Source organism: Crocuta crocuta, unplaced genomic scaffold (assembly GCF_008692635.1).
Source record: "Crocuta crocuta isolate KB4526 unplaced genomic scaffold, BGI_CrCroc_1.0 scaffold275, whole genome shotgun sequence".
Lineage (NCBI taxonomy): Eukaryota > Metazoa > Chordata > Mammalia > Carnivora > Hyaenidae > Crocuta > Crocuta crocuta.
The window spans coordinates 864,315-882,462 of NW_027530497.1; the positions used below are offsets into that span (position 1 = coordinate 864,315).

Sequence of the window (18,148 nt, forward strand, 5' to 3'; positions counted from 1 at the left end):
GAGGGAGGGAGAGGGAGAGAAAGGGAGGGAGGGAGGGAGGGAGGGGGAGAGAGAGAGAGAGAGAGAGAGAGAGAGAGAGAGAGAGAGAGAGAGAGAGAATCTCAAGCAGGCTCTGCACTGTCAGCACAGAGTCCAATGCAAGGCTTGAACTCATGTCGGCTGCTGAACCAACTGAGCCACCCAGGCGCCCCAATAGCAACACTGCTTTAAGTGAAATTGATTGAGAATTATCAATTCCTGCAAAGAAAATATCTTGTTCCCTTAACACTGTATTTGTATAATGCAAGTAATTCATTGACATAAATTCTGTTTTTACCCTGTGCCTTCAGAAGCAACAAGTCAAATAGGTAATTGCCTTATTTACATCTTAAAAAGCTTTAAGTAGCTTTAATTTTTAAATTTCAAAGGATACTTGTGTTGACACATTTCTACTCTTGCTATCCTTTCAATCTTTCTATAACTACCTCAGAGAATACTGGCTTCTGAGTAGTGCCATAAAATGACAATCTTTCTGACAGAAAAGCAAAACAGTCAAAGAAAGTCTTAGTGTATACATTTCTCCATATAAGAAAACAAATGTATTCTGTGCTTTCTTTTCAGTTCAGAATTAAGTGATAGCTTTAAGGATTATCTTTCCAGATAGAATTTAAGAGTACCAAGGAAAAGAAAAAGCTGTATGTCATCATATACCTTTTGAATTCTATCAGGTTTTCCAGATGTAAAAAAAAAACTCTAATACTTATTTTTATTAAAATTTTCTAACGTTTATTCATTTTTGAGAAACAGAGGGATAGAGCATGAGTGGGGAAGAGGCAGAGAGAGAGGGAGACCCAGAATCCAAAGCAGGCTCCAGGGTCTGAGCTGTCAGCACAGAGCCTGACATGGGGCTCAAACCCACGAACCCTGAGATCATGACCTGAGCTGAAGTCGGTCGCTTAACCAACTAAGCCACCCAGGCGCCCTAAAACTCTATACTTATAAACACTAGGTTAGTTACATTCATCTAAACACTGGTCTGAAGAAGTCCAACAAAGTATATTGTATCAATTTTAAAACTCCACAGCTAAACAGAAATAAAGACTAATGTACATATTATTTTTTAAAAATAATTTCACATTACCTTATACTGATATAAAAACTTTTACTGACAATTCAAAAATATACTTTTATAAAGATTCGAATAAATTCAATGACAATACCATGAAAATAACCTCTAGGTTTTTGGTGTTGTTTTTTTTTTTAATGTTTATTTAATTTTGAGAGAGACAGACCAAGAGTAGGGGAGGAGCAGAGAGAGAGGGAGACACAGAAGCCGAAGCAGGCTTCAGGCTCTGAGTTGTCAGCATAGAGCCGGACATGGGACAAAAACCCACGAGTGCAAGATCATGACCTGAGCCAAAGTTGGATGCTTATCCGACTGAGCCACCCAGGCGCCCCTAATAACCTCTCGTTCTTAAATTAGTAAACCTTTTGAGATCTCTTAGAGACTTTGAAGATTAAAAATGATAGAAAGCACAGGGCATCCGGGTGGTTAAGTCGTTAAGTGTCCGACTTTGTATCAGGTCATGATCTTGTGGTTTGTGAGTTTGAGCCCCACATTGGGCTCTATGCTGACAGCTCAGAGCCTGGAGCTTGTTTTGGATTCTGTCTCCCTCTCTGTCTACCCCTCCTCCCCTGTGCTTGTGGAGGAGGCTGCCCTGGGAGCCACACCAGAGAAAGAACTCCAGTAAAGAAAGCAAAATAAACAGTGGAGTAGAGAGTTTGGTGTTTACTTAATAAATCTGAAATTAAGATGATGACTCAATTATTCAACACTTGCTAAATAATACTATTCCTTGCCCAGTTATACCCTGCATTGACATTTTTTTTTTAAGTTTATTTCTTTAGAGAGAGAGGGAGAGAGAATAAGCAGGGGAAGGGCAAACAGAGAGGGGGAGAAAGGATCTGAAGTGGGCCCTGCACTGACAACTGACAGCTCAGAGCCCAATGCAGGGCTCAAACTCACAAACCATGAGATCATGACCTGAGCCGAAACCTAGGAATGCTTAACAGACTGAACCACCCAAGTACCCCACCCTACACTGACATTCTGAATACACGTTTCTAGATCTCCCTGTTTTGTTCTTCTATATCTCCAAAATCCTCAAAAACAGAAAAAAACAACACTGACTAAGCACAGCTTCTATGGCAATAGTTCTTATTCTAGTTGTAAGATTTTCCCAATAAAAGCTAACGTGAATAGGACATATCAAAACTGATATAAGTAACTATGCATCAAAATCTTCATCTTGTGATGAAACCAAAGATGAAGTAAAAGTGCTTTTCTGATAACAAAAAATAGTAGCTGCAATCAACAAAGAGCAAAATTTGCTCAAAAAAAGATCTGTTCCACCATAAATAAGAGGTGAGATTATTTTTTTACATTTTTTAAATGTTTATTTGCGGGGCGGGGGGAGGCAGGGGCATAGAGAGGAGACAGAGAATCCCAAATAGGCTCTGTACTGTCAGCACAGAGCCCAATACAGGGCTCAAGCCCACAAACTGTGAGACCATAACCTGAGCTGAAATCAAGAGTCAGAAACTCAACCAACTGAACCAACCAGGAGCCCAAAGAGGTGAGATCATTCATTCATTCATTCATTTTTAATGTTTTATTTATTTCTGAGAGAGAGAGGGAGAGAGAGAGAGAGACAGTGTGAGCAGGGGAGGGTGAGAGAGAGAGAGAGGGAGATACAGAATCTGAAGCAGGCTCCAGGCTCTGAGCTAGCTGTCAGCACAGAGCTCAAACCCACACACTGTGAGATCACGACCTGAGCCGAAGTTGGATGCTTAACCGACTGAGCCACCCAGGCGTCCCAAGGTGAGATTATTTAAAGATGAAAGATATAGAGGAAAATATACAAAGGGATCTTACATGTATCTCTTCATCATTCCTCACCTAGTACAGAATCAAAAAGAAAAGCTAGAAAAATGTGTATTAAAATCTGCTTGACTCAATTATCATTTGAAATGATAAAATGCATTTTTAATGCATTTTGTTTTATAAGACTACACCAAAAAAAGTCCAACACTGCTATTTCCTTCAGTTTTTCATATTAAATAGATTACCTTTGTTTTCTGTTGTGCTTAGCTTGTTTTGGAATTCTTTATTAATGTTATGTAACAATTCATAAATGTGTTTAACCTTTATATTTTTGTAAACTTATTTTTACTTGATATTTTCTAATATATTTATAAGTTACAGTGTTGAAACACATTAATTAGCTCACTGATGTTTTACAAAATCCATTCTGAATTATTTTTCAATAAAATAGTGATGATAATACTGACTTTTGGCATTATCTGAAAAAAAATTGGCACTATCACTTGTTTTGGTATTGCAATCACCAGTGAGGGTGAGAAAGATCTTTCACCCACACTCTATTTGGGAATGATGGAATTAGACAAATGCAACAGTCATTGACAAATGAAGGATAAAAATAACAATGATTTCCTTTTCATTAAAACACTAAGGCTGCTTTGGACATTTCAACAAAAGGTGTTAACATGTGGTGAAGATGAGAATGCAGAGCTTTGTGGGAAGACGGGGAGACTGTGAGTTAGAAGATACAAGAACTTTCCTTCTTATCTCCAACTCCCAGGGGATCCTACACCTTACAGGGTGGATCACATCCGATAATTCCAGTAAGCAAAACAATCTTGAGGCAAACTGAAGCAAACATAAGCCTAAAGGAGAAAAGGCTGGAAAAAATGAGGTACAACAGTAGCACAGAAGGGCTTTCCATAGCTAATGGGCTTCCCATTGGGGCCACATATCAGTAAGTAACACAGTCAGCTGTATTACGTACATTAGAAACTACCTGATGCTGTGGGGTTTTCTACATATATATCATACACCCTCTTCTCCACAGCACTAAATAGACATGGTATACATGCTAATCTTTTACTACATATTTACTGAATGAATAATTAAATGAACGAATACTTGTAAGTAAAAATTTGATGGCACTAGAAGTGGAAAAAAAAAGTACTTCAGGGGCGCCTGGGCGGCTCAGTCAGTTGAGCATCCGACATGGGCTCAGGTCATGATCTCACGGTTTCTGAGTTCGAGCCCTGCATCGGGCTCTGTGCTGTCAGTGCAGAGGCCCCTTCAGATCCCTCTAGCCCCCTCTCTGTCCCTCTCCTGCTCCCACTCTCAAAAATAAAAATAAATAAATAGAAATAAAAACTTAAAAAGCATTTCAAAGAAATAATGTAATAATGAAACAAGAAATAACACGACAGATGAAATAGTGGAGATGATGACAAAAGAACACAAAAATGCCTCCAAGGATTCTTGTCTGAGAAAATGGGAGAAACAAAAGGCAAAACAGTAAAAAACAGAAAAAGGATGGGTAGAAAAGGGTACACACTTGGTTTAAAAAACTGAAACTGAATCTGAATTTGGCCACTGGGTTTAGGGAAAAGGGCACATCTAGGAGCAGCTGTACAGCAGCACATGTAAACTAGAAGTCAGAATTATAACAAAAGATTTCTGTCAGCACAAAGTTATAATGTGCTGAAGTCTCTTTGGGAAGAAAATTGAAACAAAAGGACTGAAGACATATTCTTAAGAGTCATTCCCACTAGAAAGAATACAGAAGAATGGGATAGAGAAAGAAAGCAGCTCAGAAAGAAACTGTCAGTTTATCAAAAACTATTTATCAAGAGCCTGTTTAACTCAAGCGTCCTAAACATAATTATCTTTCAGTTCAAATAGGCTTTATCATTGTCGTCATTAAGTAAGACAATTCTGGTCAGAACTCAAATTCTAAGAATTGCCTAGTCAACTCACCTGGGGTCACTGGAACAATTAAAAGTGCCTGTACGTATTCCAAATCTCGACACCTTTTTCACCATTTTCTCCCAGTGGATTTTACCGACCAAGGGACTTCTGTCATTTGCTATGACCTATTCTCCCAGAAAGAAAAACAGAAACTTTAATTACCTAAAATGAAGTCAAACCAATCACTTATATCAATAATATATCTTCACCTTTTGCAAAAAGATTCTGTTCTATCATCATTGCAATTCTTGAAGAAATAAGTGTCCAGCTGAAAAGGCTTAGAACATTGAGTACAGTGCATTAAACTTCCACACTTTGTGGCAGTTACACTGAGGGGGAATCAAAACCATATTAAAAAGCTAGCCACATCCTCCATCCTGATTCTTTAGAATTAAGTTACACAGGAAGAAAATGGCCCTTGGAGTCATTTCTCCACTATGAAAATTTTAAACAATAATCCAAATAAAGCTTACTAGAAATTATCACATGTGAGTTCAATGAGTTCAAATTTCACTTTTTAAAAGTCTAATTATGGAGCCAAGAGTCAAACATATATTTTCTATTAAACTATGCTTTGATTAAATCAATACTGCCACCTCTACAGCTTTTTCTTAACAATCACAAAAGGTTCTAATATATAAAAATTACTACAATGAATTCTACACTCTGGAACTTCTCTTTCAAATCTGCAAATAGCTTTCAAACACAATTAAGATTGGGAGAAGTAAAAGATTTTTTTAAAAAAAAATAAAAGTAAAAGGAAAAATTGTAAATTAACCTTCAAAATGTGTAACGACTTCTTTCTCAGCTTTTCTAATCGTTAATGCCTTTTCCTTTTATTCCCTAACCTTCCTGTTTTGAAGGAAGGCAAGACTTCAACAGAGATACTGATAAAAAATGAATTATATATTTAAAAAAGAAACACAAAAACAACTAAATGGGAACTTAAACGAAAGCCAAAAATGTCTAAAGTCTTCATGAACCATCTGTTTGATTTATTTTAAGCCCAGGGTATATAGGCCAAGTTTATTTTCACAAATGCTATGCAGCCGATGTTATCTAACTGAAAATTACAACACAATACTCTGGGGTCCTTTCTGGGAGGAAGGCCCATTTTCATGTCCACAAAGCCTCCAGGAAGTGAAATCCCAGGTATGTGTGTGAAATGAGTGCCGATAGTCTACTCCCTGGGAGATGCAAGAGTGGTGCAGCTACCTCATGGTGGCCTCTCTGTTGGGAAGCCTAACAAATTTCAAGGGCAGCAGGAAGAGAGAGAGCACACAGTGGTAACTAGTGACTTGAAATTCACTTTTTGAAATTCACTTTTTGCGCAGACAGAACACTGTCTACTAATCCCTGCCATATACCATTGCTACTATCATCCCCACATCTACAGAGACATATGTCTGGTACCTAATATTTTGTAACAACTTTCATGCTTAATAAATACACAAACGCATACACAATTTACGGCATTAAAGCAAATGGTTTTGATAGTGCTTTTCAGTGAAAATGGATGGTCTTATTGAAGGAGACATTTATTATTTAAATGCTCAGGGGCGCCTGGGTGGCTTAGTCGGTTGAGTGTCCGACTTTCGCTTAGGTCATGATCTCGCGGTTCGTGGGTTCGAGCCCCGCGTCGGGCTCTGTGCTGACTGCCAGCTTAGAGCCTGGAGCCTATTTCAGAGTCTGTGTCTCCCTCTCTCTCTGACCCTCCCCTGTTCACGCTGTCTATCTCTCTCACTCCTAGAAATAAATAAAAATTTTAAAAATAAATAAATAAATAAATGCTCAGATGGTTGAGGTAACCAGGAAAAGGGCAATCTGAGGACATGAAAGCTCTTTCTGAGGTTCATACGTTACCCAGCTAAGTCTCTAGCTTTCACATTTTTTCCATGGTCAAAAAGGGCTGGATCTATTTTACCTGAATAATCAGGAAGATAAAGCAAGGCAGGTATTTTTCTTTTTTTCCCTACTACTCAAGAGTAAATATGGTAGATGCACTTGGTTGGGCACTCAACTCTTGATCTCAGCTCAGGTCATGATCTCACAGATTCATGAGTTTGAGCTCTACATAGGGCTCTGTGCTGACAGCGCAGAAACTGTTTGGGATTCTCTCTCTCTCCCTGTCTGCCCCTCTCCCATGCTTGTGTGCACGCTCTCTCTTTCAAAATAAACATTTTTTTTTTAAAAGAGACAATATGGTAGTTCTTCTTTCCATCAAGTAATCAAAGACATTTTGCATTTATTTTCCAGATTACAGAGAAGGATTAAGAATTCTCTGTGGATTCACATTACTGTACTCCCTACTTTTTAAAAGAACTCTTTCCTAAATAGAGCTTCCTTTTCACTCCCATTTCCTGATCAAGGCTGTAAATAACCCAAACATTTCAGGTCAGTGTTTATAATGACATTGCATCAAGGGGTTATGAGGTTGCTTTAGTCATTGTAAGGTATGGCCCTAAGTCTAGGGGCATCCTTCAGTGAAGATCTTGTCCACCACACAGATATCTTTTAGACTTACAAGAGCTCCAATTCTAGGAAAGGAACTAGGAATGAGAAGGAGTTGTTGGCAGGCACCCCTGGTTACAGCACAGACAACACAAGTCTATGATCAGAGGTGGGAACATCTAAGCAGGTATGCGACAGTGTTTAACCCCAGGGCCTTATTTACTCAGCAAGCTGTTCCAACACTGGCTTTTGAAGAGTTTAATGATCCCTAACAGAGAGAGCCACACAAAAATGAAAACTCCTCTAGGCATTCATTGTGTGAAAGCATTTTGTTGGACTCTGCAGTTACATTTATGTAATTAGAAATTGCTCTGTCCAATGCCCTATACAGTTACATTATTCAACTAAAGGTCCAGTATAAATTAAATTTTGTAGAGGTTGAATGAAATCACCACTAAACATTTTAATATCTTCACAAAATAACTCATCGGGCGGAGTCACATGGCACAATCACACATTCTAAGCCTATTACTACTGGGTCACACCAGCAGGAGCTCCCAACTTACAGCTCATATCCAAAAGTATGCACGATGATTCTGAGTGGCACTCACACTGCTGGTCTTATTAAAAGCAGAGACATACTCCTCGGCAGTTCAGGAAGGATGTTGTGTTCTCTGTGGGGAATATTTTCAGAAACTAGAAAAAAACTAGATGAAAGTACAGCCTGAGTTCCAAGTCTGGGACAGACTTGGCAGGATAGGCTGGAAGTGAAGGAATCTTTCCCTCCCCCTTCCCAGGGTATCTGCCTCTCTAACTGGCAGCCCTACACTGGCTCACCATTGTATTTCCTGCAGCTACTATAGTGCCTAACTCATTTGGGTACTCATTAAATATTCATGTTGAACTAAACTATTTTAGCTTTTTACAGCTTAGTAACTTCATTCTTCTACTTCTGCCTATACAGGTTCTCTGAAGCCGCCAAGTTTTGACATCTCTTATGAGTCCCTTCCCCAGCAACCCATCACCTGGAATATTTTCTGGACAAACACTAGCATAAGTAGTACCTTATTATCCAATTACATATCAGTGTTCTTGACCCCACTGAGACATACAGACTTCTAATTCAATGAATTTAAAAATACACTTTTTCCAGAAAAAAACTACCGTAATTTTCCTAGGTGCCACTTCCCTGTCAATAGAGTTCTTCATCTCTCAAGATGCTAACACCAAAACAAACCATCTAACTCAGCTGGGAAAGGTAATCATATACTGAGATTTTTACTGATCTATACATTTTATTTAGTAAACCAAATTGTAAGCCGTTTTATGGCACAGGCTATAGGTTTTTCATCTTTGTGCCCTGAGTGCTAATCATAAGGTTTAGCTGGCACATTAGATTTCAATAAGTATTTGCTAGATGGTTGGATAAATGGATGAAACCAGTGGGTTTGCTGATAGATGTTTAACAACTAGCTCTCCAAAAGAAAAAGGAAGCTCTGATTTCTATTACTTGCTGATTTCCTTGGTATAAATACTCCCATATGGCCACTTTCAAGTTACCAATGTGTTATCCCTAAACCTGGAGTTGGAAAGAGATGTTAACACTCTTCATGTGCAGTATGAGTTGGCTCCAGCACACGATGCACGGAACTGTGTTGGACAGCATGTGGTGCTAAGTGCACATATTTTCTGATGTTAACCTTGTGTAGTCCAGTTTAACATTGCAAAGAAAACCTGGGGTTCAGTTTACGGTCTATTCCCTTCCACAATATTATAGGTATTACATTGGTATAAGAAAAAAAAAGCCATATCCTTTTCCCTAATGTTTAGACGTAATCAGAGTATCTGCCATAGATGCCGTCACAGCATCTAGACTACATTAAGTAACATAACTCCCCAGAAGAGGAGAGCTGTGCTATGATATTTTCTGCATTTCTCAACATTTCATTTTATTTTTATTTTTTTAATTTTTTTATTTATTTATTATTTCTAGGAGAGAGAGAGAGACAGCGTGAGCAAGGGAGGGTCAGAGACAGAGGGAGTCACAGACTGAAACAGGCTCCAGGCTCTGAGCTGGCAGTCAGCACAGAGCCCGACGCGGGGCTCGAACCCATGAATGTGAGATCATGACCTAAGCGAAAGTCGGACGCTTAACCAACTAAGCCACTCAGGTGCCCCTCAATATTTCATTTTAATAAGGAGCTCCTACTTTCAAAATCATAGACCAACTTTTTTTTTTTAATGTTTATTTTTGAGAGAAAGAGAGATAGAGCATGAGCAGGGGAGGGGCAGAGAGGGAGGGAGACACAGAATCTAAAGCAGGGTCCAGGCTCTGAGCTGTCAGCACAGAGCCTGACACAGGGCTCGAACTCACAAACCACGAGATCACAACTTGAGCTGAAGTTGGATGCTTAACCGACTGAACTACCCAGGGGTCCTGATCATAGACCAACTTAAATAAATATATACAAATTGTATAAAACTATTAAAAGTGGGGACAAGCGATTGGAAAAACAAAACCCAATGGCATTTAATTACTTCTTTGGTATCTTCACTAGCTTTCTTTATGAGTAAACAGAAATAAAAGTTTTCACCAAAACAAAATAAATGATAAAGTGGTTGCCACGTATTTCACCTCTAAAGGTGACTCTAAAGTCAAGAAAGGAATAAATAGGTTAGAATCTCCCTAAACAAAGCTTCATCTAGAAAAAAAAATAAACAAGTTTTATAACAGCTATTAACTCTTTTTAGCCAAACAGGAAATAGAATAACATGATACTTCGGTAAATATTGACCAACGTTTTACTTTAAATCATGTGATGCTTTTCATTGCTACCTCAATTCTAGTAACATTAAATTCCTTATGATGGGGAAAAAGCCAGTAGGGAACAAATATCACAGTCCTTCCTTGAACAAAGGTCAAAAAGGAGAAATTGAAATGTTAAGATAAGGATAAATCAATGAGTCCTGCAGAGCATACTAACTTTTCCATTTCAGGCTAGCCACTGTGCCATCTGCCTAAGAGTTTTCTGGGGTGGGGGCAGGGGAAGTAACTCTTTAATTTGTGATACTTAGATGATTGGGTGGTGGTAAAATCAAAGAATCCACAACACTAGAAGATCAATAACTAACGAAAGACATGAGCTTAAGTTAGGAACAAAGCAGGAAAACTTAGATTGTTAGAACTGTTAGGAAAAAAGAGGACTTAGTTGTTCCAGGGGTTATATAATGTGTTACATGTCCCATATGTGTTGCTGCCTGGAAACCTGAAATTAGTTCTTTTCACCTCATATTACATGAAGTGTAATATTCATATTCCATATCAGGATAGATGTGGAAAAGCTTGACATGAAAAGGAGTGTCCTACTATTCTGGTTTAATGTAAGGATAATTCATGAGCACTAACACATTTCAGAACAATTAGGAAAAGAAAGATATAAAGACCATTAACATGTATCATGCAGCAAATAAAAGCATGAGCTGCACAGAAGACACATTCATAAGGAACACAGGATAAATTAAATAATTTATAGTAATTTATTTTTCTCATGTAGGGTCATTCCACATGTAGTGTCACCAAAAAAGATAATCAACCTAGATTACCAATCCACTACAGAAAAATAATGAACTTAGCAAGTGATGAAATAGGTAAGTAATATACCCATTTATTAAAGTACCATTTTCGGGGCACCTGGGTGGCCTAGTTGGTTAAGCATCCGACTCTTGATTTCACCTCAGGTCATGATCTTACCATCTGTGCAACCCACTTGGGACTCTCCCTCTGTCTCTGCTCTTCACCCACTCATGTGCATTCTCTCTCTCTCAAAATAAACTTAAAAAAAAAACAACTTTAAAAAAGTCACACTTTCCCTAAATAAGTAAATCCAGACATCCTTTCAATGACATGATATATGAAGCCTAAAGTCCTAATTATCAGTTTTATGACATCTAACTACATTTTTTTCTCAATAAATACAAAAGAAAACCGTAATTCATTGGAGTAAGGAAGGATATTAGAAAAATGGAAGGAAAAGAAAAAACTCTGAAGTGTTTAAATATTTCTTACACAGGCTACCTACAAAAAGGTAATCTGAAGAGGATTGAACTGGCTGGGATCTATGCACTTCTCACAAACTAAAAAAAAAAAAAAAAAATGACAGAGCCAACTGAAATTGGTCAGCTTCTTTTAAAACAAATAGAAAAGAAATATAATTGAAATTATTAAAACCAGAATTTTTAAGTTATCCTTCACAAGAGATTAGATAAATATGATCTGAGCTGAAAGAATGACAAACAACCAAGAGAATACTTATCTTGTTCCTAACAGACGTTTTCACTTTAAAAAACAAAACAACAACAACAACAAAACAGCCCCCTTTTAAGAGTTTAAACCAACATCTGTGCTGATGGTTTAGCTTGGTGACTTTAGAATGCTTGAGGACAGGGTCTCAATCTCAATCTTCTCAATTGTCCTGCACAATTGAGAGACTGTTCTTCTAAGCCAATCCAGTTGACAGATATAAGCCCCTGACTCCAAGTGACATAAGCCAGACATGGGTGATCAGTGCAAATCCTGAAGGTCACTGGAAAAATTAAATGTGTGTCCTACTACCATTAGCACACAGAGAACCATACAAATACATTCCATCTTTCTTAGGAGTCATTTTTCAATCACTAGTACCTGTGAGGCTTAAAAAATATTTTCAGAGGAAAATTATTTAGTGATTACAATTTAAATGCTAACCTTCACAATCATTCATTATTTGTTCTTCATTTCATTCAAGTGTCACTTTATCAGAGAATTCTTTGTCATTCTCTGACTCCTTGCCTTGTTTATTTTTCTCCTTAGCATTTTCCACTAGCTTGATGTTGTATTAAATATTTACTTATTTATTGCCTACCTCTCCCAAGTGGAATGTGAGCTGCCTGAGAGAGCAAGGATTAGCCTGCTGTATGTTCCTGGTGTATCTCCAGGGCCTGGCATACAACTAACTGCTAAAGAAACTGTTTCAATTTTGTCATATATTAAGGGATTTTAATCTAGATCTTTTTTTAATTTGTGGGGTTTTTTTGTTTTTTGTTTGTTTGTTTGTTTGTTTTTTTGAGGTGGAGAGAAGGGCAGAGAGAAGGAGAGTGGAAATCTTAAGCAGACTCCACACCCAGCTCAGGGTCTGAGGCATAAAGCCCAATGTGGGGCTCAAACTCAAAAGGACGAACTCATGACCTGAGCCAAAATCAAGAGTTGGACACTTAACGGACTAAACCACTTAGGTGCCCCAATCCACGGTTATATTTAATAGAACATTAAAAAATAGGGGCACTGGGTGGCTCAGTTGGTTAAGCGTCTGTTGATTTTGACTCAGGTCATGATTTCAGGGTTATGAGATCAAGCTTTGCATTGGGCTCCACAGTAACAGGGCAGAACCTGGTTGCGATTGTCTCTCAAAAATAAACAAACTTAAAAAAGAAAATAAGTCATTTGTAAGCCAAGAATATATGTTAGTTAGTGAATCAGAATGTGTTCATTTTTTTATAGGCAGAATCCTATATACCAAAAGAATTTCAAGACTTTTGACATGGTTTTCCAAGTTTGGAAGGTGTTCTGCATCTTTATCGAAAACAACAAGTCTTTCTTTAAAAAAATTTTTTTTAAATGTTTATTCATATTTGAGAGACAGAGAAAGACAGAGCGTGAGCAGGGGAGGGGCAGAGAGAGAGGGAGACACAGAATTTGAAGCAGGCTCCAGGCTCTGAGCTGTCACAAGCCTGACTCAGGGCTCAAACCCTCGAACTGTGAGATCATGACCTGAGCCAAAGCCAGACGCTCAACCGACTGAGCCACCCAGGCACCCTCTAACAAGTCTTTCTTGATCAGACTATCCGATATGAATATCTCAGAAAGGAAATGGATTCACTTTTAAATTAAAGCTTTAAAGATACTATCAATATCAATTCACAGAGAAATAAACTAGAATTTGATGGATAATGTATAAACTATATCCATAACCTCCCAGGTTTTCCCTTTGCTAAATTTAAAAATTACTGAATTAGACAATCTGGCAGCTAAAAGGTCAGACACAATAGGAAGACTGCGTGTAAAGCAAAGTCATGAATAGCCAATGTAATCACCTGAAGAATTCCCAAACCTCAACTCTTTATCCCCATGGACCACAGTATTGTTACATCTTCCTTAGGTGTGTATGTTTTATTTGAGGTCAGGTACAACAGAAAATCTATCAATCTACAATCATATTGCAAATCTCTGACAAGACCCAGATCTGAATCTACTGCATCTGAACTCATAGCTTTTTCTACCATATTTTGACGTCATTGTTCTCAGAAATATGAAGAAGCAATTTTGATTTTTCTACTCTGAATCAAACTTGGCCAACCCCAGTGTGAAATGACAAGAGTAGTGGACAGAAGAATCAGGAGTCCTGGTATTTGATCCTGATTCAATAATCATAATTTTAGCCAAAATCATGCTGTTAAATTATTTGATATTTTACTTTAAGTGAACTTACATTTAAAAAAAATTAAACAACTTTATCTTTGCCCTAAATAATATCTGTGAAATTTGATGTTCGACACAATATTGATTTTTCTAATTTGTATAAAAATCCATACACGATAATGTATGCCCACTCATTTACCATCGAGTGATACATAAAACCACAGTTGGCAAAATATAAAAGTTGATTTTTTAGACCCTTCATAGCTCTACAACTCTAATATGCTAATTCAATTTCACAGTCTTGATATCACAAGAGCTAAGGTTTAAAATTATCATCTCATCAATTTCATAAGCAAAGTAATGAGCACTCCCCACCATTCCCCATAATATCTTTTCCTCTATAGTCACAAAGTTGGCTACTTCCCTAATAACAGGATTCTCTTACTTTTACTTCAGGGTTTTTCCTTTAGATACAAAAACCATTTGGATTACTGAATTACTAACTGGAGTTAATCAAAACTATAACAACGCAAATCACTCAACGAAAGAAATATATGTGGTTTCACACTTTAATGAAGATCCAACAACTAAAATGGATTTGTTTCTGTCGATTTTAAACAGTCAACCCTTTTTCTCCAACACTTCCTGTCCCCCACTCTTCAATTTTCATTTTCCATTAATCTGTAGAACTCTTTAAGAGGACACTGGAGCCTCCTTATGAGAACTGAGTTATGTTGAAAAAGCGTGACACAAATACATAGAAGTGTCACCAACTGGTAAACACTATTTTGGTAAAAATAATTTCACTTCTATCACTGTTTTTCTGAGATACCTGAACCAGCCAGATGCCATCTTTTGTGTCTTCTACAAGCTCATAGAAGTGCATTTCACCACTGAAATTGGTACTAGAAACAGATTCAGATGCTTCTTCTTCCTTGAGTGCAGAATAGAGTTCACCTTCCATCAAGTCACCTGAAGAAAGAAAAAAATAACAGTAGTAAGATTTCAAAAATCCCACATTCCCAACTTCAATGATTAATTCCATTATACACTGTTTAAAAATCATGTCATAGTACTTCCATTTTACTCTACAGAAGAGTAGAACCTGAATATACCCATTTAAGATTCAGTGAGTATGTCATAAGAACCTACTATGTGTCAGACAACAGTGAACAGACAAAAATCCATCCTCTCATGGAACTCACATGCTAGTGAGGTCATCACATAATTTATTAGGAAATTACCTTATTTCCTGGTAAGCCCAAAAAGCCATCACAGTATTATTTAGTTTTGTGTGTGACATGTCCAGGCTTCACATAATTTTTAAACAGTATGATTTACATACTTCGGACTTATAAGATTTAGAAATGGGTTACAGAATTTGCCATCAACACCTGCTTAAAACCTGTAAGTCTTGAAGGTTAGATACAAAAGATTACCTGTAAGAAAAAAAAAAACCCTCCATATTCATACTCAAATTTTCAGTGTAAATTGAGAGCTTATGTGATCAAATAAAAAGGAAAGCACTAATGTCAAATTATTCTAATTTTGTCTTAAATGTGAAAACAAGCACTGTATCATGCTAGCAGCAAAATCATTTACAACAAATACTTAAATTATAAACTTAAACTGCTATACGACGACTTCTCTGCTATAAAATGTGTGATCTGAGTTATATTTTTGGAGGCTGTGTGCATTCTTGAAATGATATGTGTGTTCCTTGTACAAAGTGACAAGTATTTTTAGGCCCAAAGGAAGCAACACTCAATATAAGTTAAAAGAAAGAAGTGTCATTAAATTTTTTTTAGCATGGGAAATGAGTTGGTTGTGGCAGTGAAGATACTTCTCATTTCTAAACCTAGAAAATTCATTTATTAGAGATCTACCTTACTCCATTTCCCATTCCCCGCCCCCATTGTACAAGTAACTTACCATAAGCCAGACAGTAAACAAGAGGTAAGAAAAAAACCCGATTTTATGTTTTCTCTAGAAGAAAGCATCACGTTTACATGTAAATATTATGTTTATATCACTACCCCAGTAGTGAGATACAAGTTTGATAACCCTTAACCTGCAAATATGTGAATGCTCACCTCCTCTGGAGTTAGTATTCTTGTTTATCACACTACATGGCTACAGGGTACTAAATAAGGTNACTTGAAACAACAAAAAAGATAACCATCAGTTTCAACTGCTTCCTACAGTAACCCAGAATCCCTTTCTCTAGTTACAGTACATTCCCCTTCCAGGGAGTTTACCTAAACAAAGATATATTTTCTTGAGGGGTGAAAAAAATTAACTATATATCTTACTTAATCCTGCTCCAAACTAACAGACAATGCATTTTTCCTTAAAATGTTAAATAAATATTCACTTAGCGCTATTTCAATTCTATTTCTCAACCCATTTAAGTTGATGCAGCAGTGTCTGTAACTTCTAAACGGAAAAAGTTTACATACAAGGCATAAGGATTTTTTTAAAACCCTGACAACAATATAAACAAAACAAGGTCGGCATTCACAAAAAAAATACTTTATTTTCACCAAACTTCAAGTATGAAAGCCAATACTGTACAGTCAGTCCACTTTCTCGATATTTAAACTCATGATTTAAAAGTTAAATCTTAGCCCTAAATGCCTCTTTGATACTAAACATTCCAATGATATTTTTCCCTCCTGTTATTATACTATTATTAGTTATTATCGTGACAAATACTGCTAACTACAGACAACGTTTTGGGGTACTCCTCATATCCTTATGAATTTCGACTGACAAATAATGCTTTACAGTTTGTCTGTAACCAGTCTGTCTGACGGTCCCTAATTTTAAGAAAATGGTTTTTTTAGTAAACAATATTAAGAAGCTGTACTTAAATCTGTTATTTAAAAAAAAAAGAACTTAAAAGGAAACAGCAACACCCCTAAAACTAATTNGGGACCCACCAGGCACGAGGAAGTACAAGTCGCCCCCTCCACCCCGTGGAGGGGGACCCTACGGGAGCCCGATACTCGCCTGACTTTTCCACCAGCTCCCGGACATCCTTCTTCTCGGGCAGCCCCGAGTACCCCAGCCCCCGGCACTCCAGAATGGTCTTCAGCTTCTTGAAGCTCAGCGCCACCGGATCCACCAGCTGGGTGGCAAAGATGCCAGTTTCATACCACACAATGGCCTCAAAAAACCTGGCCAGGACGAACAGGACCAGAAAATAGAGGAGCAGGAAAAACAGTTTCAGCCACATCTTCCCCTGCGTCTTCTCTCTTCTCAGAGAGCTCAGAAGACGAAAAAGAGGGGCGCGGAGCGGGGAAGTGGGTGCTCACGCCCGCTGGGGCGCGGGCACTGTCCCAGCGTGGTCCGGCCTCGCCGCCCTCACTGTCGCGCCATCGCCGGCCGGGGGATAGGGGGTTAGGCTATTTGTGCGAAGGGGGGGCGGTGAGGAAAAGACGCGGAGAGGCAGAAGCGCAGAGCCTCGCGCGGGGCCTTCCCGTCGAGAGGCGAGANGCGGGGCGCGGGTGGGCCCTCAGGGAACAAAACGACGGACGTTTCCCTCCCGCGGGGGGCTCTGACCGAGGTGGTGGGGTCGGCCTTCCAGCACCGTAATCGCAAGGAGGAGGGAGGAGGCCCCCCAAAATCATTCAGCTCCACAAAGGAAGGCTGGGCGGGAGGCCAGGGCCGGAGGGGCGGCGGGCCGGGGAGGCGGGGGGGCCGGTGGNACAGCAGGGACACGGAAAGCTTTTGCCCCCAACAATTACCTCCCCGGTGTCTTCTCCACTTTCCTTTTGTCCTGTAGATGTTCAGTAAAGGATTTTGGCTAAGGATTGGACTTTGGGCTGTCAATTTGTGTGTTTTTCGTACAAATAGGGCAGTTAATGATCCTCTTAAAATCAGTAAAACTAGAGGAGTACGTTTATGCAAGGCCCCGGTGAATTGGGAAAATCTGGGCACTGATGTTTGCGGTGGTAGAAGGTGAAACCCAGAAAACAATGATTTATATCTCTAGGGAGACAATGTACTTTGCGCACCTCTCATGTTGGAGGAGATTTGGCAGAAACGGGAGTTAGAACTAGGCCCGCTTGTCCCGCCTGTTGCAATTTTTCATCCCCACTCTTCAATGTGTTAAAAACCGGATATTGAGGTGGGTACTGAGTTCCCAGGACAAAGGTTGCTGCTTAGTGTTGATATGTCCCTGTGCAAAGTTTACATGTCTTTTGTTACCCTCCCTGAGTGTGGCCACTACTAGCAAGAGGAATGTATATAAAATGAGTAATGTGGGTGACTATGCACTATCAGGTTCCGTATTTAACCTCCGTGGTTAATACTATCTGTATCAAACTCTGTGCCAGTCTTGAGGGAGAAAGGAGTTGCATACTTAAAGCAACATGGCTGGCTTCTACCAGCTCCCTTGATTAGGAAGGGCAAGA

At 38.6% G+C, this 18,148-nt stretch overlaps 1 protein-coding gene across 1 annotated transcript in view; it reads right to left on the minus strand.

Annotated features, from left to right (window-relative positions):
• Positions 1-17,221, minus strand: part of RNF103 (ring finger protein 103) — a 21,001-nt gene extending 3,780 nt beyond the window's left edge. Inside the window, exons 1-3 of the mRNA XM_077766678.1 lie at positions 16,743-17,221; positions 14,563-14,702; positions 4,835-4,950 (exon numbers count right to left, since the gene is read on the minus strand). Coding sequence (XP_077622804.1) covers positions 4,835-4,950; positions 14,563-14,702; positions 16,743-16,968 — 482 coding nt within the window. The 5' untranslated portion in view covers positions 16,969-17,221. The remainder of the gene's footprint in view (positions 1-4,834; positions 4,951-14,562; positions 14,703-16,742) is intronic.
• Between the last annotated feature and the right edge of the window lie 927 nt (positions 17,222-18,148).